A 23,564-nucleotide genomic window follows, 5' to 3' on the forward strand; every position below is an offset into this window, starting at 1 on the left:
TAGTCCATTCCTAAGAGAGAAGGAATAATTACAGTATACCACTCTGTCATAGCTAGAAACAACTTATGAAAGGTACCCCAAGGGTCAGCCTGCATTCCGGATAGCTGCCCATATGAGTTGTGAACCCCCTGGTCTGAAGTGATTTAAACAAATGATTTAAACAGCAGTGTTTTTTTAGTATAAACAACAGTACCTGTCAGTAAATTTTCTCTTTTTGACAATCACCAGGGGCAGAGGTGTATATTTTTCTTAAGGAAAAGCACCTCCGTAGTTCTCCCTGTCAGTGGGACTGTGTGCATCTCAGGGGGAGGGGTGCTAGACATTATAACCTGAGTATCTGGGGCCTACCTTACAGATTGTGCCACCTCGGGTAGCCATTGATGTGGCCTCTGACTCCACTAGCAGACTCCATTCATTGTCTCTCCGCAGTAGTCAAGAAACACAGGGTCCTTATAGGCTAGAATGGGGTTCTATGAAGTATGACCCACAGGCTATATGTAATATAGCACACCACTTGTTAGTGTGAATAAAGTTTTACTGGAACCAGCCACACCTATTTGCTTACATGCTCCCTGTGGCTGCTTTTGAGCTGCAGAACCCACACTGAGTAGTTGTGATGATTCTGTGGCCCTTTAAAGAAGTTATTTTGGGATGTCTGGGTGGCTCAGTCATTGAGCATCTGCTTTTGGCTTAGGGCGTGATCCCAGGGTCCTGGGATCGAAACCCACATCGGGCTCCCCGCAGGGAGCCTGCTTTTCCTTCTGCCTGTGTCTCTGCCTCTCTCTCTCTCTGTGTCTCTCATGAATAAATAAATAAAATAAAATAAATAAGGAAGTTATTTCCCCACCCACTCACTTGAATATTCATAGCTGATTTTTAATAGCTTTCCAAGGAGAGACACTATGCCTCTATAAGCACTTTACACGAACTATCCCATTTAACTCTCAAGGTGAGCAAGATATGGTTTTGCTCTCCATTTTATGGAAGAGGAGGCTGAGGAGTGGCTTCCCCAAGACCACAGAATGAGATGATGGGCAAACTCAGCCAGAGACAAGCTCTAACCCACCCCCAGAAATCTCCTGCTCCTGAGTCATCCAGCTGTCCCTTATTGTAATTGTAATTTCAAATTATGAAAGAAGGTTCTCTTTTAAAACTATTCCAACCTTTGGAGTGCCTGGCTGGCGCGGTTGGTAGAGCGTTTGACTCTGGATCTTAGGGTTGTGATGTTGATCCCTATGTTGGGTGTAGAGATCACTTAAAAATAAAATCTTAAAAAAAATCCAAGTTTTATTTTAAAAAGATGTGTTTTCTGTTTGGATTTGCAGCTTCAGTCAATAATTAAGAAAGTTATCGCGCACTTCCATGATTTCTCCGTTCTTTTCTCAGTGGTAAGTAACATTCCTTAATTACCTTTGGAAATTTGTATCTGAGCCAGAGGTCTGCTTAGTGTCCCAGTCATGTTTTCATGGTGTCCCAGGCTGAAAGAAATACTTAACAGTTCTTTTAGAAAGTAGTTAGGTTTTAACAACTTCAGTATTTATAGCATAACAATCAGTGTTTGAAAATTTAGTACCCAGTACCCATTTTCTTTTTTTTTAAAATGATTTTTCTTTTTTTTTAAATTTTTATTTATTTATGATAGTCACAGAGAGAGAGAGAGAGGCAGAGACAAAGGCAGAGGGAGAAGCAGGCTCCATGCACCGGGAGCCTGATGTGGGATTCGATCCCGGGTCTCCAGGATCGCGCCCTGGGCCAAAGGCAGGCGCCAAACCGCTGCGCCACCCAGGGATCCCCCCAGTACCCATTTTCTGAGAGAAAAATGTTATCTTTCTTTCTTTCTTTTCTTTCTTTCACGAATGTGTGCCCCTCTTTGAGCACCACACAGCTTCTCAAACCCTAGAGTCCAACTGGACATCCTCTTCTTATGTCTTCTTCTATGTTGATTTTCATATGACACTTGCCTTCTATCACACATGCAATCTAATGTTGAAACTATGAAATACGTCGAGCTAATCATCTCAGTGTCAGGTGGAGTTGAAAATGTTTTTTATGTGTCTCGGAGATTTTAAAATATCCCACAATGCCCCCTTTAGGTCTGCTGCATTGCCCTGGGCAAGTACAGACGTAGGGGATTCTCTTCCCTGCCACCTCTTCCTCTTTAGGCTTCATATACACTAATAGCACTGCATTTAGTTTTTGTTTATTTTAAAAATAGAACCTCTTTTTTTTTTTTGGACATTTGCCATACTCCAAGCCCTGTGCTGGAAGTCCATGTGCATTGCCTTGTACCATTTTCACGACGTCGCTGGGAAGTTACAATCCCTGCTTGTGACAGATGGGCACATTTAGCAAATGTCGAGTCAGAATGTGGAGGTCACTCTGAACTCCTGGCTCTTCTTTCTCTAGTCAGTACAATCATAAAAAAGACAGAAGCTCACTTTGTGTTTGGTTACCTGGGAAAGCTTGCCTATATGGTTCCCAGAATGTTAACTGGCCCCAGACCTGGTAAGTGTTTTTTAACACTACTACCTGCCTCATCTGTGGCTAAGTCCTCAACTGATCTACCTGCTTCATAGAGGTGAATGACTCTTTCTCTGCTTTGTTGTTGTTGTTTTAAAGATTGATTGATTGATTTGATTTGATTTGATTTGATTTGATTTGATTGGGGTGTGGAGAGCATGAGCAGGGGGAGGGGCAAAGAGAGAGGGAGGTGCAGACTCCTCACTGAGTAGGGAGCCTGATGTGGGGCTTCATCCTAGAACCCTCAGATCATGTCCTGAACTGAAGGCAGATGCTAAACCTGGCTGAGTCACCCAGGCTCCCCTCTTTCTCTGCTTTAACCTTCAAAGAAAAAGAGACCCACAAATTCCTTCCAGTAACTTGTGCAGATCGCATGTAGACTGTTTTAATTATTATTTTTAGGAAAAATTTTTGCCATTTCTGGACATGTTCCAAAAAGAGAGTGTGCGGGTGGAGGTTTGCAAATGCATCATGGAAGTTTTTATCAAGTAAGTGTAACATGGAATAACTGGGGAGCTTGGATTCCTGATGACCTTGTGAAACATTGCAAATGAGAATCACTTTGTGTATTCTGAGGCCTAATGATATGTATGTATTTAACATCTAAAATAACATGGAGAAAAAATAAAATAACATGGAGAGGAAATTCACATTAAAAGGAGAAGTCATGATAAAAGTTTGTAATTAGTGCTTAAGAAGACGAAGTCAGTATTAGCGGGAGCCTGGCCATCACCTACTGGTATTCTGATGTATTTTTGGAAGGAGCAATCTGTTAATGAACTACTTAGGGAGTAATGTTTTAAAAGATAAAAATAAAGTTATACTTGTCAAGGTCGCAGAGCTAGAAAGCTTTCCACCTTCAGTGTTTAGATTTGTCATCAGTTTTTGAATTGAGTTGCTTTCCTTTGGACTGAATCTGCATTTCCCCAAACCACCTACTGCTGGCGGTACTTGAAATAATTTTAGGTGGCGCGTAGAAGTGAGATTTTGATTTTAAAAGTTGTATATTTAAAGTATATTAGATAATATATAATTAGTTTAATTAGATAATATATAAAGTATATTAGATAATATATAAATAGTTTTCATGGGGTTTTTTTAGGACAAAGTTAAATTTAAAAAGTTAAAGTCACCTTAAATATTAAATGTATAGATATGGTAAAATAAAATGTGTTAAGATGGAACTTGAATAACCCCAGTTTGGAAAAAGCAACATTAGATGTTGCTTGAATAATGTATGTTTTAAGCTTTCTTTGTGTTGTTCTTTCTAAAAGATTAATTCAATATGCTTGGAACGAATATACCTCCTTTACTTACATAAAGATTTGTTATAAGACCATATCCTTCTATATTATTTGAAAAGCCAAATTAATAATTTTGCCTGGCACTTAACACAATTGTAGAGAGGTTGTAGGCTGCTTTAGAAAGAAACATTAAAAAAAAAAAAAAAAAAAAAAACCGGTTTGCCTGGCTGAGGAAATGCAGCAGCTTTACCATGATTTTGAGGATTTACTGTGATTTTAGGAGAAGTTATAATACGTGCAGAAAAACATACTTGTTATTGAAAGAAGAATTAAGAGAAAAGCCAGAACATTGCCTATTACATGTTCAGTGCCAACTAATTTGCATTTTTCAAAGGTATGTGATAGAGAAGAAACTCAGTCTGCACCTTCAATGCTGTGAGTGGACATAGCTTTTACTGTTGTCTTTAAATGTCTTGTAGGCATCAGCAAGAGCCTACAAAGGACCCTGTCATTCTGAATGCCCTTTTGCACGTCTGCAAGACCATGCATGACTCTGTGAAGTAAGCCACACTTCGGGCTGAAACATAACGTGGATTGGGTCTTAATACCACATAATAGTGCATTGGGGAATTACTGCTTTAAGCTGCCACTGTGGATAATATTATTTTATGGGGTCTATAAAAATTCTTGCTAATGAGGACATTCTAGTCCAGGAGAAGAGAGAGGCTGAGGGTAGTAACCTTCCTGAGAATGAGATGGCAGATTTTTCTTTTTTTGTAAAGATAGATTGATTTATTTGAAAAAGGGAGACTGAGTGGGGAGAGGGGGGAGCAGACTCCATGCTGAGCACAGAGCCTGATGTGAGGCTCGATCCCACAACCCTGAGATCATGACCTGAGCCAAAACCAAGAGACCCTCAACTGACTATGCCAGCTAGGCACCCTGAGATGGCAGATGTTTTTACACAGGGATTTCTGTTGAGAGGAAAAGGTTGATTTCATCCAAGTGAACTCAAGCTCCATGTCTCCTGGAGATTTGAGAACAGCAGAAAGGATAATAATGAGTTCACTCATCCAGTAATATAGCCTTTGACATTTTTTTCTCATTATTAGCCAGTTATTTGAAATTCAAATGAAACGGCTTATATTCCTTACATGAGAGGCTCTAGGTATTCAGTAGACTTGAGGCTCAGTCTTGTGCATTGGCCTTCTTACCTCTGGGTCAAAGGCCAAATTATCACTCATTTGCTTTCTAGTTTTTTTTTTTTTTTTTTGGTCCATGTTTCCATCTGATGGTATTTGAAGCAGTTCCTGCTTATTTGTGCCTGGAACTTTAGTCCCCAAAGAATCACAGCAGCTTGATTCACTGGAAAATGTTACAAGAATTGAGACAACAGTTTTGGAACTTAACCATCAACAAGATGAATTTAATTTCTTTTCTCTTTTTTCTTGAATTTTGGAATCTTTATTTTCATGGATCTTATGTTGTCAACCTCATGACTAGTTATAAAAATAGAAATTTCAAGACTCTTCATAATACCGGGAACTGATAGACTTTTTAGTTTTAGTTTGAAAAAATAGAAATAAAGGCACAAAACCTATCCAGAAAGGCACCTATATTAGTAGGCTCCTGGGTTTTAGCTTTGTAAAATAGAAAGTTAATTTCTCTCTTGCTAAAGGTGTGAGACCAGAAGGTTGAGGTAGGGTAGCCCTACTTTGGAGCACCATCCAGGTTCCTTCTGTCTCATTGCTTGGCCATCCCCCTGGGGTGTTGTCCTCGTCTTCCTAGGGGAAGCTGGTTTGCCTCAACCATGTCCAAGTATAGCCTCTGGGCTTTGATGGACAGCAGCTTTGTTTCTGGGAGAAAACTTGGAGGGCTCCCCCTTACTTGTCCTTGTATCCCATTGGCCAGAAATGTCATATGGTCGTACCCAGCTACAACAGGGGCTAGGACACGGAGTCTCAAAGACTGAAAGGGACATTGCTTTGTTAGTGAATGATGTACAGTCTTTGGCAGTATTTACTTTCTCCTAGGACAAACCAACACACAAAAAACTTGGCTCCTGTTTTCTCTAGTCTCAAGTTATTTTTAAAGATAAATCTGGGGAGCGCCTGGGTAGCTCAGTAGATTAAGCATCCGACTCTTTGTTTTGGCTGCAGTCATGATCTCAGGGTCCTGGGATTGAGCCCTGAGTCAGGCTCCATGCTCAGCGTGGAGTCTGCTTGTCCCCCTCTCTCTCCCTCTGCTCCTTCCCATGTGCTCCCTCTCTCAAATAAATAAAATCTTTATAAAAAAATTAAAGATAAATTTGGGGAACTATTAATAGGCTTTCACATGTGTAATTGAAGCTTAAGGATGTTGACATTTTCATATTTATATTTGTATTAATATTGCTATTAAATAGAGGCAATCGTGATCTGTAATTTACTTTTAAGATGCCTCCCCAAAATGAGCTGGGTTGGTGGGTGGAGAGGGAAGCAGATAGTTATGTGATAAAGCAAAAACTGTAAAATGATGGTGGTAGGATCCTAGTGGTGGATATTGAGGTGTTCGTTGTAAAATTCAACTTCACTGTATGTGTGAAATCTTTTATCCCAAAATGTTGAACAAAATTTCTCTGAAATACAAAATTTGAAGTTGTTTTCCAGTTTCCAAAGAAAAGCAAGCTTCCTTCTCCTTTGCTATTAACAAATATGTCTTGAAAAACATTGTCTTTGAGAAGAGAAACACATTTAAATTATGTTCATTTAGATGATATATTTTCATCAGAAGAAACAGACTGTTGAGAGTGTTTTAAATCTGGAAAATGCAAAATGTTCTTACCTGTTAAATTGCTTACTTCTCATATATTCTTTAGAAACTTTCATTTATTACCTCAATGTTAATTATGTACAATTATTGATTTTAGTGCACTCACTCTTGAGGATGAGAAAAGAATGCTGGCATATTTGATTAATGGATTTATAAAAATGGTAAGTATTGGGGGAGAAGTTTCAGGGCACTTGGAAATGTGATGTAATTGTTGGTCTTTAACTCCAGTGAAAGCAGTTAACGTTATGTTCCCTGGTGCTTTTCATTTTTATTAAGATAAGATGAAATTAGAAAGTATCTTACATTAGCCAGCACTCCCCTGGGGGCAAAGAGAGCCAAGACAAACTGGCCTAAGGAATAAAAAAAGGGAGGGGGAGGGCTGGATGAGGGACTTACTGGCTCATGTGACACAAAGTCCAGGAATGGAGCTCCATGAAGGAGCAGCTGGCCCGGGGACCTCCGTGGTATCATCAGGTCCTGCCGGCTGTGCACCTGTGGCTCGGGGTTCTGCTTTCCCCGTGTCCTCCCTGGCAGGCTCATTCCCCTGAATATTCTGGGTTCCCATGCCTTCCAGAGCTGCAGCCCAGCAGGAAGGGCTCCATCAGAAGTCCTGGGATTGAGTCTCTAGATTAATTTTTATCACCGCCTCATCTCTGAACGACATGCTGCAGTGATGGGAAAGGAACACACTGACTGGTCAGGCCTGGGAGACATTTGCCCATGTGCTGCTCATCAGATGATGATGGTGAAGAGGATATTTCGGTTTGGGGGAGACAAAATTGCTGCATAACAACTCACCCCAAAATGTAGCAACTTTAAATAACAGTGTTTTTATTCTTTTTTTTTTTTAAGATTTTATTTATTTATTTGAGAGAGAGAGCACAAGCAGGGTGAGAAGCAGAGGGGGAAGCAGGTGCTCTGCTGAGCAGGGAACCCGATGCGGGGCTTGATCCTGGGACTCTGGGATCATGATCTGAGCCGAAGACAGATGCTCAGCTGACTGAGCCACCCAGGCGTCCCTTTAGTAATTCTTAACAATCCTTTGGGTTGGCTGTGTAGCCGGGGTGCTCCATGTACCAGGATCTGGGCCACGGGATCCAGGAGAGCCTGGCTTATGCATCTGGGGTCTTGGTGCTGGCTGCTGGGGCATTTCTCACCAGCATGGATGCTTTCTGCTGTTCTACCATTATCCATCTTTTACGTGGTAAGGTGTGGACAGAAGCTGCAGGGCCTTTTAAGACCCAAATTCAGCAGTCCCACAGTGACCAGGGCCGCATCCTGCTGCATTCTGTTGATCAGAGCAGTCACTGGGCCGGTGCTTTGGAGAGGGGGGAGGTAGACTCCATCCCAGATGGGAAGAATCCACAGGGACAGAGCGGGACACAGCGTGGGAGGGATTATTGCCACCTTCTCTGGGAACAACCTCACTGCACCATCCTAGCCAGAACCACCTTTCATTCTCTGTGCCCGGAGCTGAAACAGCAACTGCTGTCAGTATCTGTTTTAATACAAATGTCAAGACAAAAGCTGACCAAGATAAAAATAACTTAGATCATTTTGAAAATGATCCTGAAAATGTGACTTGTTCAACAAAAGGGTTCAGTGTCATCATTGGCCTGACTCTGTAGGTAACATGATCCATTTTGATGCAAAATCAGAATTAACCTTTCAGTTGCCATGTTAGGAAATGAAACTTTTATCAGGTGACTCTCCTTGCCCTTGATTTATATGCTGATCAGGTGGTATTTTATCCTTTTATGGCTTTGTCTGAAAGCCACCGAGTTAGAATGGAAAAGAAAATGAGGAAATAAGATGTGAAACCTGATAGCTATAATGGAAATAGCAATGTTAAACCTCCTCTGGGCAAAAATGTTTGCTGTAACAGTAAGGTTTGTCCTACTAACCAGCTGTTCATAAATTTGAAGAAATTGGAGAAGAGGGGATTTTTACTGATGGAGAAACTTCCACCTATGGCTCCTGCAGGCACCAGTAAGTTGCTGAGGTTGGATTCTGCAACAGAAAGCAGAAAGGTGTGGCTCTTATTAGGGAAAGCCTTCTGACAAATGGCTCCCAATAACCAAATTTACGTCCTGTGAAAAGGCCACAGCTGACACACAAAATTCCATTATTTCCTTTCCAGTGGTTTCCTTCTAGCCTGGGAAATCCGATTTACATTCTGAGATTCTGTTCTATACCCTTTGGTCTTTTTATGTTCTACTCCAGTGCTCATGTCATAAAGATGAGGTAGTAATGGTAATATTTCAGTTCTGTGCTGGGCGAAGTCATGTAAAGTCTAATTGGAGCATATTACAGCGTGTGCGCATGTGTGTATGCTTGTATACCCTTGGCATTTCCACCCATGTATATCGGTGGGATTTTTGGCGACTTGTCATCACAGCACTTTCCCTACCCTACAAACCTCGGGGAAACTCTTTAATGGTGTGTGCTCACAGGTGCCTAGAGATAACATTCTCAGCATCTTATTTTTCCTTCTAGGTTTCCTTTGGCCGTGACTTTGAACAACAGCTAAGTTTTTATGTTGAGGCTAGGTCAATGTTTTGCAACCTGGAACCTGTTCTTGTGCAATTGATTCACGTAAGGATTGTCATTTATTTGTTTGTTTTCTCAATAAATATTTAGTTCCAGGCATGGAGTTTAATCTGAGATTCTTGTAGCCCTGTAACACTCCTATTCTTTAGGGTATAAAAAGGTGGTTTCTCAAAGGTGAATCAAATCTGCAGTTTTGCTTAAGTCTTGGGGTTTTTTTTTTACCTCTTTTTCTCTGATATTAGCATATTCTCATTCCTGAATGCCAGCAGCTAAGTGGGTTGCACTGATTAGTTATAGAAATATTAACCTATGGCTCTTCTAGCTTAACCAGAGTCCCAACATTGTTGGATCTTGGTAGCTTTTCATGGTGCCCCCAGGCCAAAAGAAAGAAGTAACAGTTCTGTTCATTAAGAAGGTAGACTGAAAGAACTTAAGTATTTATGCCTTCACAACTGGCTAGCTCTTAGAAATAACATATGTGGATCAAGAGAAAAATACATATTTTTATTCTTAAATAATCCTAATTACTAATAAGTGTGTGTACCTGTTGGGCACTGCACCACTTCTCAAACCTTAGCATCAGATTGGCATTACTACCCTCATATCCTGTTCTACATTGATTTTTTCTTTCCCTACATTGATTTTTTTTGCACAGTACTTGCTTTTTATCAGAGCAGCTACTGAAAACCCAGTTTCACAAAGATAGTACATCGCTGGGAGAAACAGGATGCAATCTGGTGTTGAATCCATGAGCTCCCTCATGCCAGTGCTTTCCACGGTGTTCAACAATTGAACATTGCTTTGTTCCCCTCAGAAAATTGTGCCCCCGTGAGTTTGCTACAGCCTTCGAGGATGTCACAGTACACAGTTTGGGAACCCTAGGTCCAAACTTCTCATATTTGTGGAAAGATTACCCAAGGCTCTTTAATTGCTTTGTGTAAATTCAAGGAGAGAGCAGCCTTTTCATATATTTGTTGGCTGGTTAGCAGGTTTTGTGGCATTGCTGAATTTAAGGTAGAGACCTCCTCTCTAATTTGGGGATGGGAGAAGTAAAGACCCCCCTCTCTAATTCAGGGGGAGGTAGAAACCTCTCCTTTAATTTGAGGGGAAGTAGAGACCCCCTCTCTAATTTTGGGGGAGGTAGAGATCCCCTTTCTAATTCGGTGGAGGTAACAGTGCCTAGCTTGTAGGGTTGTGGGGTAAAGTGAGCTGATGAATGTCCACCTCTTAGAGCAGCGCCTGTATGCTGTGTGATATGGTAGCTATTATTTCTGTTCCTTTGGTTCATGTTAGTATTGCATAGCTGAGTTGTGGGGTCTGCTCTCAGGTTTGGAGGTTTCTCTTAGGATCCCTAAGATCTCAAGCTTAGTATCTGGGGTTCCTGGAAATCTAGTGAACCTTGGCTATTCATTAAACCAGAAAATGGCCATTCACAGTGCCAGTTGATAGGCATGACTAACTCAGTGAGTGCCTTTTGTTCTTTCCCATTGGAGATGTTTCCTCAAGGCTGAGACTGAATCAGGCCTGTGACCCCATGGCATTTCAGGGTTCGGTGCTAACCAGTCTTGGCCCTACATAGCTCATTCTTACTGACTTCTCTATGGAAGAAATTAATCTGAGGCAGCCATCATTTCATAATTACTGGTTTTGTTTTGTTTTAATTAATAATTTCAGAGTGTAAACCGGTTGGCAATGGAAACAAGAAAAGTAATGAAAGGAAATCATTCCAGAAAGACGGCTGCCTTTGTCCGGGTATGTTCTAGAGATAAGACTCCCAGACTTTGAACTCCAGTTGAGTTGCTTCATTTGCAAGTTTCTAAAGTTGATTTTCCCAGAAAAAGACAAAGATGTCCTCAGGGTGTTCAGTATTGATTTTCCAGATTAGTTTTTCCTTGAGTATCTATGGACTAATCACTTAATATTTTCAAAAGAAATGATCATCTCCATGTTGTGGAGAGGAGGTTGGGAGGTGGATTGCAGTTTTTTGCCAGCCGAATTATCTCTGGTTTGAGCCTGTAACTGGAAGGTCTTTTTATCAAAACAATACATATCTGTGTTTTTTAAAATTTTTTTAAAGATTTTATTTATTTGAGAGATATATATAGAGAGAGTGAGAGCATGAGCATGAGAGGCGGTAAAGAGGGAGAGGGAGAAGCAAGCTCCCCACTGAGCAGAGGGAACCTAATGTGGGGCTTGATCCCAGGACCCTGAGATCATGACCTGAGCCAAAGGCACATGCTTAGCCCACTGAGCCACCCAGGCGTCCCCATATCTATGTTCTAAAAAAATGGAATCAGACCAAAAAGAGGACAGTGAAAAATAAGCATTCCATCCCTGCTCTGACCTCATACATCTTTTCTCAGAGCTGACCACCTCAAAACCTTTTTGAGCAATTTCTTTTTCTAATTACTCCCATATTTTTAAGTAATTGGTTTAAGAGCCGGCTTCTCAGTCAATGTCAGGTGTTACCTATTTACTTCTTGGGATGACAGATAAGGATTTATTTTTCTTACACCCTTAAGCTCCTTATTTGCCCATCCCCCTCCTCCCAAAGAGACCTCTGGAGTATGATGCAGAGGGAAGAGGAGAAAATTGGGGCTCAGAATGAGGAGATTCGTTAATTTAAGAGTTTTTTGCTTGAAAATCTGTGATAGATGAAAGCAGGAGGACAGTTGCCATGATGGTACTGCTTACATCAGCCACTGTGTTTCTTCCTATCCTTCTAGGCCTGTGTTGCCTACTGCTTCATCACCATCCCCTCCCTGGTGAGCATTTTCACACGACTCAACCTCTACCTGCATTCTGGTCAGGTTGCCTTGGCCAACCAGTGCCTCTCCCAAGGTAAGCCTATCATTCTCTCCTCTAAGCATTTCCCGGCTACTTAGGAAAGCTGACTCAGCTCTGTGTGTGTGTGTGTGTATATGGGTATGGAGAGAGAGACAGAGACAGAGAGAAAGAGATTCTTCTAAGAAGGAAAAAAAAAACTGATTGAGCAATGATGAATTTTTAAATCTGTTTCTTTAGTAGGAAGCCCACATTTATAGAGTGAGGCAGAGTAGAGTGTGAAGCTGTGTTCCTGTAAGGACCTTTCTGAAACCTGTCTCAGACAGGCCAGGGCAGGCAGCTCGACATCCCAGGATGAGTGTGCCTAGAGAATTTTACAAGTTAGGATTGCTTCATTGCAGCAGATTGCTGTGTATTTTTTTGTTGATGTTTGTTTGTTTGTTTGTTTGAAAGCCCAGAGACCTACAAATAGAAGCTAATAAGTATAGAAAGAATACTCTCAATAGCTTGCTGTTAGTGATAAAAATTCTGCTCAAGACTCATTTCTCTATGAGGTGCAGGAGCCACATGGTTCATTTGGGAGGTAATCCCCGAGGGTGTCAGTCAAGCCATAGGGGGGAGCTGAGACAGGGAAGGAAGCCAACAAAAGATGTGCTACTGGGCAGGTTACTGCTGTGGGCAGCTGAGGTATATTCTCAAGAGGGACCTCTGGGAGGGGGTGTCAAATGCCTCCCCGCTGCCCCACCCAAGGGGCAGGGAAAATGGGTTCTTGACTCTGTATTCCATCTGCCATTGGCTGAGGGCTGTTTCTAGATCATCAACTCTCTGGCTCCCTCGCCTGCTCTGCCCTGGAGCCAAGAGAAAGCCCTCAGGCAGAGTGCTGGAGTCACAGGTATTTGTTACAGGATGTGCTTGTCACCTTCTGGAACAGCATGTGTCAAGGGCATGCATGCAGAGCCTCAGCAGCAAGGGAGCCACCCAGCAGGCCATCACACAGAGAGGACGAGATCCTGGCACTATTGATGGAGCATTTATATGTGGCGAGCCTTTTGCACATATTGTCTCATTTTATCTTCCAACAGCCGCATGAGGTGGTCCTGTGGTTAGTGCCTCCTTTCCCAGAACCCGAGGCAGGGAGGGGCTCAGTTGCCAACACTCATCCCCTGATCTGTCTGACTCAAGGCCATGCTCTTTGCTGCTGTGATAGAGCATTTGCAGGGCAAACGGTTGGGAAGCCTAAGTGACTAACTTGGAGGTTTCTGTGGCACCGTATGAGGGGGCTGATGTTTCCGAATGTGGTCTGACCTCCACTCCCATCCCCCACCTGACCTCACAGTTCATAACTCCAAGATTAACCATCCACCACTTGCTGCCATTGCTTTGGATGGGTTCTCTGGGCTGGTTGGAGAGTGGTCCTTGGCATGGCAGTTTGGGTACGTTGATCCGGATCTTCATTTACCTAGGGCAGCTCCGGGCACTGAGGTCTTCCAACATGATTGCTACCCATGAGCCTTTTCAAACTCTGCTTAGTTTTGCTTTTAACTCCTGGGGACTCCAGCGGCTCCCCACTGCATCTGGAATTACATCAAACACCTTGCATGTGAGTCCTCAGGCTGTCTGGTGCCTGCCTTCCTTTTGTCTTCATCCTACGCCACACTTAAGCCACACTGGCTTTCTCCTGTTCTTTGAACATATAAAGCTGTATTCTAACCCAGAGTCTTTGTACTTGCCATTTCCTCTTTCTAAAATGATCTTCTCCCAGATACTTGGTTGGGTTTTTGTTTTTGTTTTTGTTTTTGTTTTTCACTTAGCAGGCAGGTGATGAAAACCAAGCCTCGGTTAGTTGTTGGGGTAGCCCTTGCTGTCCACTCTAGCTAGAAGCACTGCTTTAGCTGAATGCACCTTCCTAGTCTATCATGCTCTGTACTATCCTCCTTGTGATCATTATACTTTTGATCTGTTTTCTTACTGTGTGTATTTCTTATCCACTCTCCCCACTTGCTGTTGTTGTGTGTTGGTAAACATGGAACTTTAACTTTGTCCTGGTACCCGCTTTGGTAAGGATGATGGGTGAGCAAGAAACGAGGTAAAACAAAAATGTACAGCCACCACCAAAAACCTGTTGTTATGCAAAATTAAGATTAGATTGGATTAATTAGCTGAGATTGATGTAAGACACTTAAAATCTTTTTTTTAAAGGTTGTTTGTTGTTTTTTTTTTTAAAAAGATTTTATTTATTTATTTGACAGAACACAAGCAGGGGCGGGCAGGAAAGGGAGAAGTAGGCTCCCTGCCAAGCAGGGAGTCCAACATGGGGCTTGATCCTAGGACACTGGGATCATGACCTGAGCCAAAGGCAGACACTTAACCAGTTGAGCCACCTAGGCACTTACTATAAACTGTTCCCTCTTAAAGGGTTCAGGCCCTGAACTTTATAAGTGGAGGCTCTAGAAGCCTAGATCTTTCTTCTCCCGACTTAGAAACTAAGGACCATGATCTAAAATATTGTAGATCCCAGGCAAGCTTATTATGACTGGATCCCATATGGGGTTTCATGCTATTTTTGTTTTTAAAGGTAAAACAAAAAAAATCTTAAGCTAAATAAAGGCTCCCCCATCCTCAAAGATTTGCTGCTCCAAGAACTATTTGATGAGAGCCATGGGTGGCTTTTGCTCTCTTGTGCCACCTGTAGTGGCCTCAGTCCACACCGGGAGATAAGCAGTGTCAGAAGAGCCTGGTACACGCCGTATGGGTGGTTAGTGCCCTGTACTCCTCATCAGCCTCAACCCACACTTCAGGCCACTGTAGGAGGGGCAGGAATGTGGCGTTCACTTCATGTTTAATAATTTATCTGCTGATTTTTACTCCAGTCTCTAAATGCTATGGCACTGAACCTTAAAAGCCTATTATTGTTGATCTGAAAGCCACATGCGGCAGTTGCTGGCCAAAATAAATAATACATTCAATTACTGAGCAGGGGAAGGCTACATATAAATTAAATGAAGCTTGTGGAAATGGGCTGCTTTTGTTCATCCCCATTACACACCCCACCTCTCAGCTGGTTATAAAACAGTCCTCTTCCCCCGATTCATTTTCTGGTCTCTCCGATCCAGCCTCAGTTGTACCTGCTTTATTGGGCAGTGGCTTTGCCAGGACTGGGTCCAGCCTGACCTTAAACCCCGTTGAACTGTGTGTGGGATGCTGACGAAGGCTTTTTTACAGGGGAGGCCTGTTTCTAGTCCTTTGGACATACTGGTGTAGCACGTGGAGTGGATTGTGGGGGACCTGGGGGTGGAGGGTGGGTGTGGTTCCAAAGCCACCTATTGCCCCCAGTAGTTAGGAGAAACATACTTGTGCTTCTCACCTGGAGATGCCTATCTTTTCTTTCAGCCACTTCACTAGACAAGTTCTTGCTCTTATTTGTGAGTGGTTCTTTCTAGAACATTATTACTAGGCCACAGCAAGAACAGAATCTTTTGCCCTTTCTTTTTTTGTCTTAGTTCCTTTATCTTTCCAGCTTTTAATCTGAGAAAGGAGAGTGTTGTACAGTGGAAGTAATGTTGAAGTTGGGTCTTAGCAGGAGAACATATATTTATTGGGAGGAGTGGGGAGTGAAGGAATCCTTGGCATTTCAGGTGGGGTAAGGGGCTTGAACAAAGACATGGATGGGAGTTGTGAAAGCCTGGGTGTATCTGGCCAACATCAGGGTACTGAGATGCATCCCTCACTGATACTGACTTTCAGGTCCCCTGGTCCCGACTCTGCCACTTACAAGCTGGATGCCCTCAGATAAGTTGGCCCTTTTGTGCCTCAGTGTCTTCATCTGTCAAGTGGAGAGCTCAGCTGTGGCACCTGTCTGTTGCAGGTTAAATGAGAGTTGAGAGCTTGGCCTGCTAGCACAGTAGCTGCTCAGTAAATATTAACCTCATCTAAACTGCTAATGCAGTTTAGCGCCTGCATTCAGCCCAGGGCATGATGCTGGAGACCCAAGATCGAGTCCCACATCAGGCTCCCTGCATGGAGCCTGCTTCTCCCTCTGCCTGTGTCTCTGTCTCTCTCTCTCTCTCTCTCTCTCTGTGTCTTTCATGAATAAATAAATAAAAATCTTTTAAAAAAATTGCCTCTCAAAAGACAGAAGTATGCTGTGGAGTTCTACATAAAATGACAGCTCTGTGGTTTCAGGATTCTGAAAGCAAACTTCTTATATGCAAAACCTTGAGAAATGCACAGGAAAGCCAATAGTTCTTTTAAGATGAACCCTGCTGCATTATCCTGGAAAACAAACCAATCAGGATCTGCTGTTCCTCCAAAGACGAAATGATAGAGACTACATTTCAAGCAAAGTAGTTTCATTGTTTTCATTAATAATAATGCTTTCTGCTATGATTAATAGTGCTTTCCAGAATTTTCTCCCCCTCCTTTTAAATTTTATTTTCTTTTATTTTTTAAACATCTTTATCCTTCAGAGCTTAGCTTACAAGCCACTTTTTTTTTTTTTTAAAGATTTTATTTACTCATGAGAGACCCAGAGAGGCAGAGAGAGAAGCAGGCTCCCTATGGGAGCCTGATGCAAGACTCCATCCCAGGATTCTGGGATCGGACGTGAGCTGAAGGCAGATGCTCAACTACTGAGCCACCTAGGTGCCCCTATAAGCTACTTCTTAAGGAACACCGTCCGTGGCCTCTCAACCCCCAGAGTTAGGTCAGGTTATTCTATATAATGTGTGATCCTGACACCTGGCCTGTCCTTCACTGGAGGGACTGTTATTTAACAAGTAAATATGTAAATAATTGTCTGCTTTTCTCCCCTATAAGAGTAATGGCTCCATGAAATCTTACCTATCATGTTTGATGTTGTATTCCTGGCTCCTGGCACATTGCCTACCACATGAGTGCTCAAGAAATCTTGAGTGAATGTGTGGTAATCATACAATAATGATGGTTGATCATTCTTAATAATATTGATACATATAAATGGTATGATGCCTTCCATGGTATGGATGTAACTCCGAAGGAACTCTGCTATTCAGAAGCAAATCCCATCAAAGCCCTCCTAGCAGGTTTTAAATACTTTATTTTCATAGTTTTAAATAAAAGAACACAAGTTAGGTTCAAACATATCCTGAGGTGCACAGATGTTGAATGAAGCTGTTGTGCTGGTTTATTCTGTGAAGAACTGGAAGCAAAGAGGAGAGACTGCGGCCTGATACTGTGGAGCCCAGTGGCTACTGGGAACTGTTACTGCTAATGGAGGTGGCCTGGACAATAATGTGGAGAGAGATAATGTTTTATCCTCCTCCTGGAGGGTAACGAGCAGCTTATGATGGAGAAAACTGGCCTTCTTCCTCTTACCAAGTCTCTGGGGTTGGTCATATTTACTAGTTCCATTGACACACCATTCTGAAGAATATATTTGATGTGACTGTTTTCTCAAACCTTGAGGCCTCTCTGGTGATCATGGACAAAGCAGATTATTTTTGCTGGAACAATTGAAGCTTGTCGCCCACATCCCAACACACCCGGTCCATCTACTTTAGGGAGTCTCAGGGCCTGGAATGGATGGAACCCACAGAAAACGGGCAAGGGAGAGTCTTCCCATAAGTTCACTCAGCTCTTTCCATTAGTAAATGTCTACTATTTGCTTCTTCCTGCCAGCATTTCTTGGCCATTTTTCACAAGCAAGCCACGGTGCCCAGCATTGTGCTGATCCGGAATGCACTTAAAGAGACTGCATGCTAGTAGGGGAGAGTAGGTTAGGTGACAATTACACAAGACTACCCATGATAAATGTGCAAGATGTTCATAAAATGTTCAACAGAATTTTAGAAAAGAGAGAGAGGACCCTTGTCTTGGAAGAACAACAAAAAAAGAAACCACAAACTTCATAAAACAAGTGGCATTAAAGGAGGCTAAGGGAGGGAGTTGTTATATACTGAAATGAGGCAGAGGGAGACAGCAGCGGGAGCAAAGGCCTGGTGGCTGGAAATCGTGCTTCTGGAAAGAATGAATAGGAGATCAAGTTAGGAAGATAGTTTGGGGGCTGATGAGAGACCTGAATTCCTCGCAAAGCAGTCTAGTCTTACTCAGTATGTAAGGTGATTTATATTTATTTTACAGATGATGAAACTAAGACTCCGAAGTAGGACAGGGCTTACCCAGGAGCATCCAGCAAATAAGTGGCCTAATCTGACTTCAAGCGCTCTTTCTAACCCCCTGGGCTTCCCTGAAGTTAGTTAGTTCCTGTAACCACAATACAAAGTATTATTTCTAGCCCTGGGTGCCTATGGTTGCTGGAGGCCAATTATCATAGATCGAACAATAGATAAGCTTGTGTAGGAAATAACCAGAATCCAGATGCGAGAAACTTAATCCTTTCTGCTCAGGGAAATCCAAAACTGATATCACACAGACCCCTTCACAGCCTCCTGTGAGCTACTGCAGGGATTTTAGAAAGGCATGTTGACTGCATTACCCCAAAGACATAAGTCAGGTAACATGGGTGGCACAGGGGAATTGAGAAGTCATTTCCATGACCCCAGGGAACTTTCCACAATGCGCTGAATCGAAAGGGCATTCCATATAAACCAGATGGCAAAATCAAGGTTAGATTCAGCTGTCATTGATAACAAGTAAGCATTGGATAAAGTATTTAATCGTTTCTAGGCATTCATATTTTTTTAAATCTTACTCTACGTACATATTATCAAAATAGTGTAGCCCCTTAAATCCTCCCAACATAACTGCTATCACAGTATTCTATTACAGAGACACAGGTAGTTATAAACAGCACTAAATCTCTATGGATAACTCACCTATAGATAATAACGTGGCCATTTGGACCTTGAGGCTTTACCTGAAGGCACCCCTGCCACTGGTAACAGCGCATCTTCATTACAGACTGAAGTTGGGCCCTCTGAAATGAAAATACTGAAGACCGCATGGCTTCAGGGTAGACATTTGTTGCTCATAGTTCTGGAGGCTGGAAGACCAAGACCAAGCTACCAGCAGATCCAGTATCTGGCAAGGACTTCCTGGTTCACGGCCAGCCATCTTGTCACTGTGTGCTCGCATGTGGAAGGGGTGAGCGCATGTGGAAGGGGTGAGCGCATTCTTTGGGGCCTCTCTTACAAGGGCACTAATCCTTTTTGTGAAGGCTCCACCCTCATGATCTCATCACCACCAAGTCCCTACCTCCTAATACCACTTTGAGGGGGCGGGGTAGGGTGGGGAGGACATTACCACTTTTTCCAAAATACAAAGTCTGAGGCAGTGGGCTATGTCCCGATGGTACATCTGTACAACAGTGTCCGTAACAACAGTGCTGTTGTCACTCCAAACCTAAACGCCTATGGTGAGATGGAAAATGTTGAAGACTGGTAAGTTTGTTTAGCAATAGGATTGATAGAACTTGAGACAGTGTAGCCAGAATCCTGCTTTAATCAAGTGTATTCAAGGAATGGGAGGGGATCTTTCACCCTCTTGTGACGTTTTGTCCCAAGAAATAGTGATGTTTCCTTTCCTAGAGTTCCCTGGACTGAGAGCTGTCCGTCTCTACTGCCCAGGGGGACATGTGATTTCTGGAGGTGTGTTTGGGATCGGAGCAAATTGCTTCTGTTGTCTTGTGTATCCCTGGGAGTTTATGACTCTGGAGGATAGTAAAAATTTCCCATTAGCACTGACCTAATGTGTTATTAAAAAATAAATAAATAAATAAATAAATAAACAAATACTGCCTCTGAAGGTAGGTTATAGGTTATCGCTTCTTGGCTGTCTCTTACGATTCACATACTGAATCACATTCTGTATTGACAACACCAATTGACACAAAAAGATGACCTTACTCTCAAGGTCACAGTTCTAGTCTGAGTTTATGTTTTTTTGTATGAAGGGTATTTGGAGGTACTCTCCTGTTTTCTGTAGAAAAACAGACAATCTGTATGTTAAGTCTTAATGATTTTTGTTAAAAAATATGTATCTCATGCTCATTTGAAAAAAATCCCCACAAAGGGCAGCCCGGGTGGCTCAGTGGTTTAGTGCTGCCATCAGCCCAGGGCTGATCCTGGAGACCCAGGATCGAGTCCCACATCGGGCTCCCTGCATGGAGCCTGCTTCTCCCTCTGCCTATGTCTCTCTCTCTCTGTGTGTGTCTCTCATGAATAAATAAATAAAATCTTAAAAAAAAAAGAAAAAAAAGTCCCCACAAAGAAATGTAGAACTTAAAAATGTAAAAAACTTCAAAATAAAAGCCACCAGTAATTTGCTCTGTTTCCTCCCATCCAAAAAATTAGCCATCATTTACAATTTGGATAGTCTTCTTAACTTTTTTCTCCATTTAGAAATACTTGTTTGTTCTCATGTCTGTCTCATGTGCTCTCCTTCCCTCCTCATCTGTCTGCATTCTCATATATACATGCAGTCTTCCACATGTTTTCCATGTGTCTTAATGGATCACGTCTTCCACAATATTTTTCAATTTGCTTTTTTCACTTAAATCTTGGTCTTTCTCCCACTGCCCCTTCCCACGTACCCATATCAGTATATAAAGATCCACCTCATTGTTTGTAATGACTATTCAGTGTTCAGTTTCATTTCCTTTTCTTATTGGAAGTGCTGTAAATTATTTCCCCAGACAAATATTTCCCCAAATTATTTCCATTTTTTTCCCTAAACTCCTATTGAAAAACATTTGTACTCCTTCCAGGGTTGTTTTTTGATGTTTTTTTGTTTTTTGCTCTTGTCAGCAATGGGCATCTGGCACCTTAATCCTGAGCATTTTGAAGCTTTCCAGTAGATGTTCAGTTGATAAATATCTTAGTCTCTGTATTGTTCAGAGTCATATGCACAGCCTTGGTGTACAAAATAGACAGCAGTGGGCACTTTAGGTGAGCATGCCTATGGGAGGCCACAAGCTGTCTTACCGGAGCTGGAAAAAGCTTCCAAGCCACACGGTGAGACTTTGTAAAGCCTCGAGAAGAATCTAGGCAAGTGAAGCTGTCTAGAGAGCTTGAATCCTGAATTATGACTCATGTCATGGAGCAGCTAATCAGAGAGCAAACTTCTTGGCGCATTGGTTGTGGGGAACAGAGCAGTTCCCTGGGCCTCTGGAAGGTGGGCACCACCCTTAGTCCCCCGCTTTACGCACACAAGGTAGACATCCCTTAGAGCAGCAGGAGTGCTAGCGCCCACAGCAGTGGGTGCCTTGCCTCTGGTAAAGAAAGAAGGGGGTTCTCTCCAGATACCCCTGTGACCATCTCTCTGTCTACCTCATTGCCTCATGGTCTGTTTCGTACATTCCCATGACTGATAATTTTATAACAGATTTGTATTGCCTTTGTATGCTCAAGAAGAGTTTTTAGGGATTTAAATGAAAATTCCCAAACAGTAACTTAGTGTCAAAGATCTGTTTCCTTCACCCTCAGCTACCACTCCTGTATCACACTTAGTACTTGGGCATTCTAGTGCCTCACTTTTTTTATGCATTTACATAAGCACATAACACTTCTCTTACAAAGATAAGGTCATGCTATACACTGTTCTATAACGTTTTTTGCGCTTAATAAATCATAGACCTCTTTATATATCAAAACAGAACAGATGTACCTTGTTTTCTTTATTAGCTGCAACAATTTTAACTAGTCCCTTATTGCTGGGTTGTTTCTCCAACTGTGCTTGGACTTGATACAAAGATACCTTCCTCCATAGAGAACAGCTGCCTCATTTATAGCAGCGGCAGCCTGGATAATCCAAACACAGCTCACCTAGTATCTTCAACTAAGCCGTAATTTCAGGCTTCTGTTTACATCTCCCCTTCTTCCAGGGTTTGCTAGTGACATATATTTTGTTGACCATCCTCCTCTTTTGGTGACTTTATGTTTTCAGTGTGTTTGACTTCTCCATGTCCTTACAAAGGTTTCTGGAATATGCTCCTTTGGCATTCTGCAGACCCTTTGAAATTGCCCAGAATGGGAAACAGGAAAGCCTGAAATCTCAGAAAATTATCAAAAACTATTATAATTGTTTTAACAAGCTTCTGTGGCCCTTATTATATATATGAAGTGACAGGGTAGCCTGGCCTGGCTGAGTCTCCTCATTGCTGTCCATTTGTGTGTGCATCTGGCTGAATGTCTCCAGGTTCAACCTTTCAGAGTATGCCATTCATGACTGGAAAGTCGTAGTCTGTATTTATCTCAACAATTTAGAACTTTTCTTTTTTTTCAAACCTCTTGAATTCTAAAATTCACTAGAGAAGCTTGTTTAAAGAAACAGTGGACCAAGTGGTCAAGATGGTAAATCATATATGTGTTTCGCCCTGCCGTCCACAAATTGGAAGACAATGCAAATGGACCAGATTCCACTTTGTAGCTATTTTAAAAAAGATGAAGGTGTACAATGATGGAATAGATTTTTTTTTTTTTGAAGATTTTATTTGAAAGAGAGAGGAGGAGCAGAGAGAGAGGGACAAGCAGATGGGAGGGATCCTGACCTGAGTGAAAATCAAGGGTCAGATGCTTAACCTACTGAGCCACCCAGGTGCCCCAGTCATGGAATAATCTTAAAGACCTGCTGTTAAGTGTGAGGTGGGGGTGAAGGGAGTTGCAAAATGGTGTCAAGCAGCAGTTAAATTCTCTGCCTCAGGAAAGGGTAATTGGATGGTGGGAAATGGGAGTGAGAAAGAATGTTACCTTTGGAATTTTGAATCCTGTAGCTCTGTTACCCATTCAGAGTTGTTTTGTTTTTTGTTTTTTTTAAGTTAGATTTCCAAGTCTCTCATGGTAGTGTGTTCAATACATTTAAGGTGGCACCTCGGAATTCACATATATTTCTTAAATAACAGCTTAGTGAGATCTGATTGATCTGTGTATCATAAAATCCACCCTCTATCAAGAAGAGTATAATTCAGTGGGTTTTAGGACATTCACAGAGTTGTGCAACTTTCATCACTAATTCCAGAATATTTTCATCACCCTGAGGAAACCCTCAATCCATTAAGTAGTCACTCCCTGTTCCCTCTCTTCCAAGCTCCAGGCAGGTACCAGTCTACTCTTTGTTTCTATGGATTTGCCTATTCTTACTATTTCATATAAATGCAGTCTTATAATACGGGTCTTTTATGATTGACTCCTTTCATTTAGCTTTAATGATTTCAAGGTTGATCCATATCATAGCCTGTATGTGTATGTGTGTTCGTAGCATCCATCTACAGTTGGAGGAACTGCCAGGTCCTGCAGTGTGACTGTACCATGATACATTTCCATCGGCAATATTGGGTCTGGGAACCTGTATTTTTAGCAAGGCTTCTGATGATTCTTGTGATAAAGCAATTTAAATTCTTGGCTCTGAGAGTCGTGCAGTCCCTCTTTCTGCGAGCAGGGATGATGGCTGTGTTTGCCCTCACGCAGTGGCCAGCAGTGCTGGAGGACATGTTGATGACTATATGGAAACAACAGAATGCCACTCGGTAGAGGAGTCAGCACCCCAAGTAGGATCTCCAACAGAGTGCACTCTAGGGTGGGGCCAGCCAGGCCTGAGTGGTATTTTTGGTTTTCTTTCTTTTCTTTTTTTTTTTTTTTTTTAAGTGGGATATGGAAAAGAAACCTACTTCCATGGAACCTCAGAATATTCAGGTAGAAAAAGATACAGCATAGGGAATCTGGT

The 23,564-nt window shown here is 42.1% G+C and overlaps 1 protein-coding gene across 6 annotated transcripts in view; it reads left to right on the forward strand.

Annotated features, from left to right (window-relative positions):
- VPS35L (VPS35 endosomal protein sorting factor like) overlaps positions 1 to 23,564 on the forward strand; it is a 115,707-nt gene that overhangs the window by 65,271 nt on the left and 26,872 nt on the right. For 4 of the 6 annotated variants that reach the window (XM_077906790.1, XM_077906792.1, XM_077906793.1 and 1 more), the window contains 7 exons: positions 1,326 to 1,388; positions 2,923 to 3,008; positions 4,244 to 4,324; positions 6,673 to 6,736; positions 9,072 to 9,170; positions 10,800 to 10,877; positions 11,852 to 11,966. In XM_077906790.1, the coding sequence (XP_077762916.1) occupies positions 1,326 to 1,388; positions 2,923 to 3,008; positions 4,244 to 4,324; positions 6,673 to 6,736; positions 9,072 to 9,170; positions 10,800 to 10,877; positions 11,852 to 11,966 (586 nt within the window). The remainder of the gene's footprint in view (positions 1 to 1,325; positions 1,389 to 2,922; positions 3,009 to 4,243; positions 4,325 to 6,672; positions 6,737 to 9,071; positions 9,171 to 10,799; positions 10,878 to 11,851; positions 11,967 to 23,564) is intronic. The other 2 variants (XM_077906791.1, XM_077906795.1) reach the window with 1 other exon arrangement.

Source organism: Canis aureus, chromosome 8 (genome assembly GCF_053574225.1).
Source record: "Canis aureus isolate CA01 chromosome 8, VMU_Caureus_v.1.0, whole genome shotgun sequence".
NCBI lineage: Eukaryota > Metazoa > Chordata > Mammalia > Carnivora > Canidae > Canis > Canis aureus.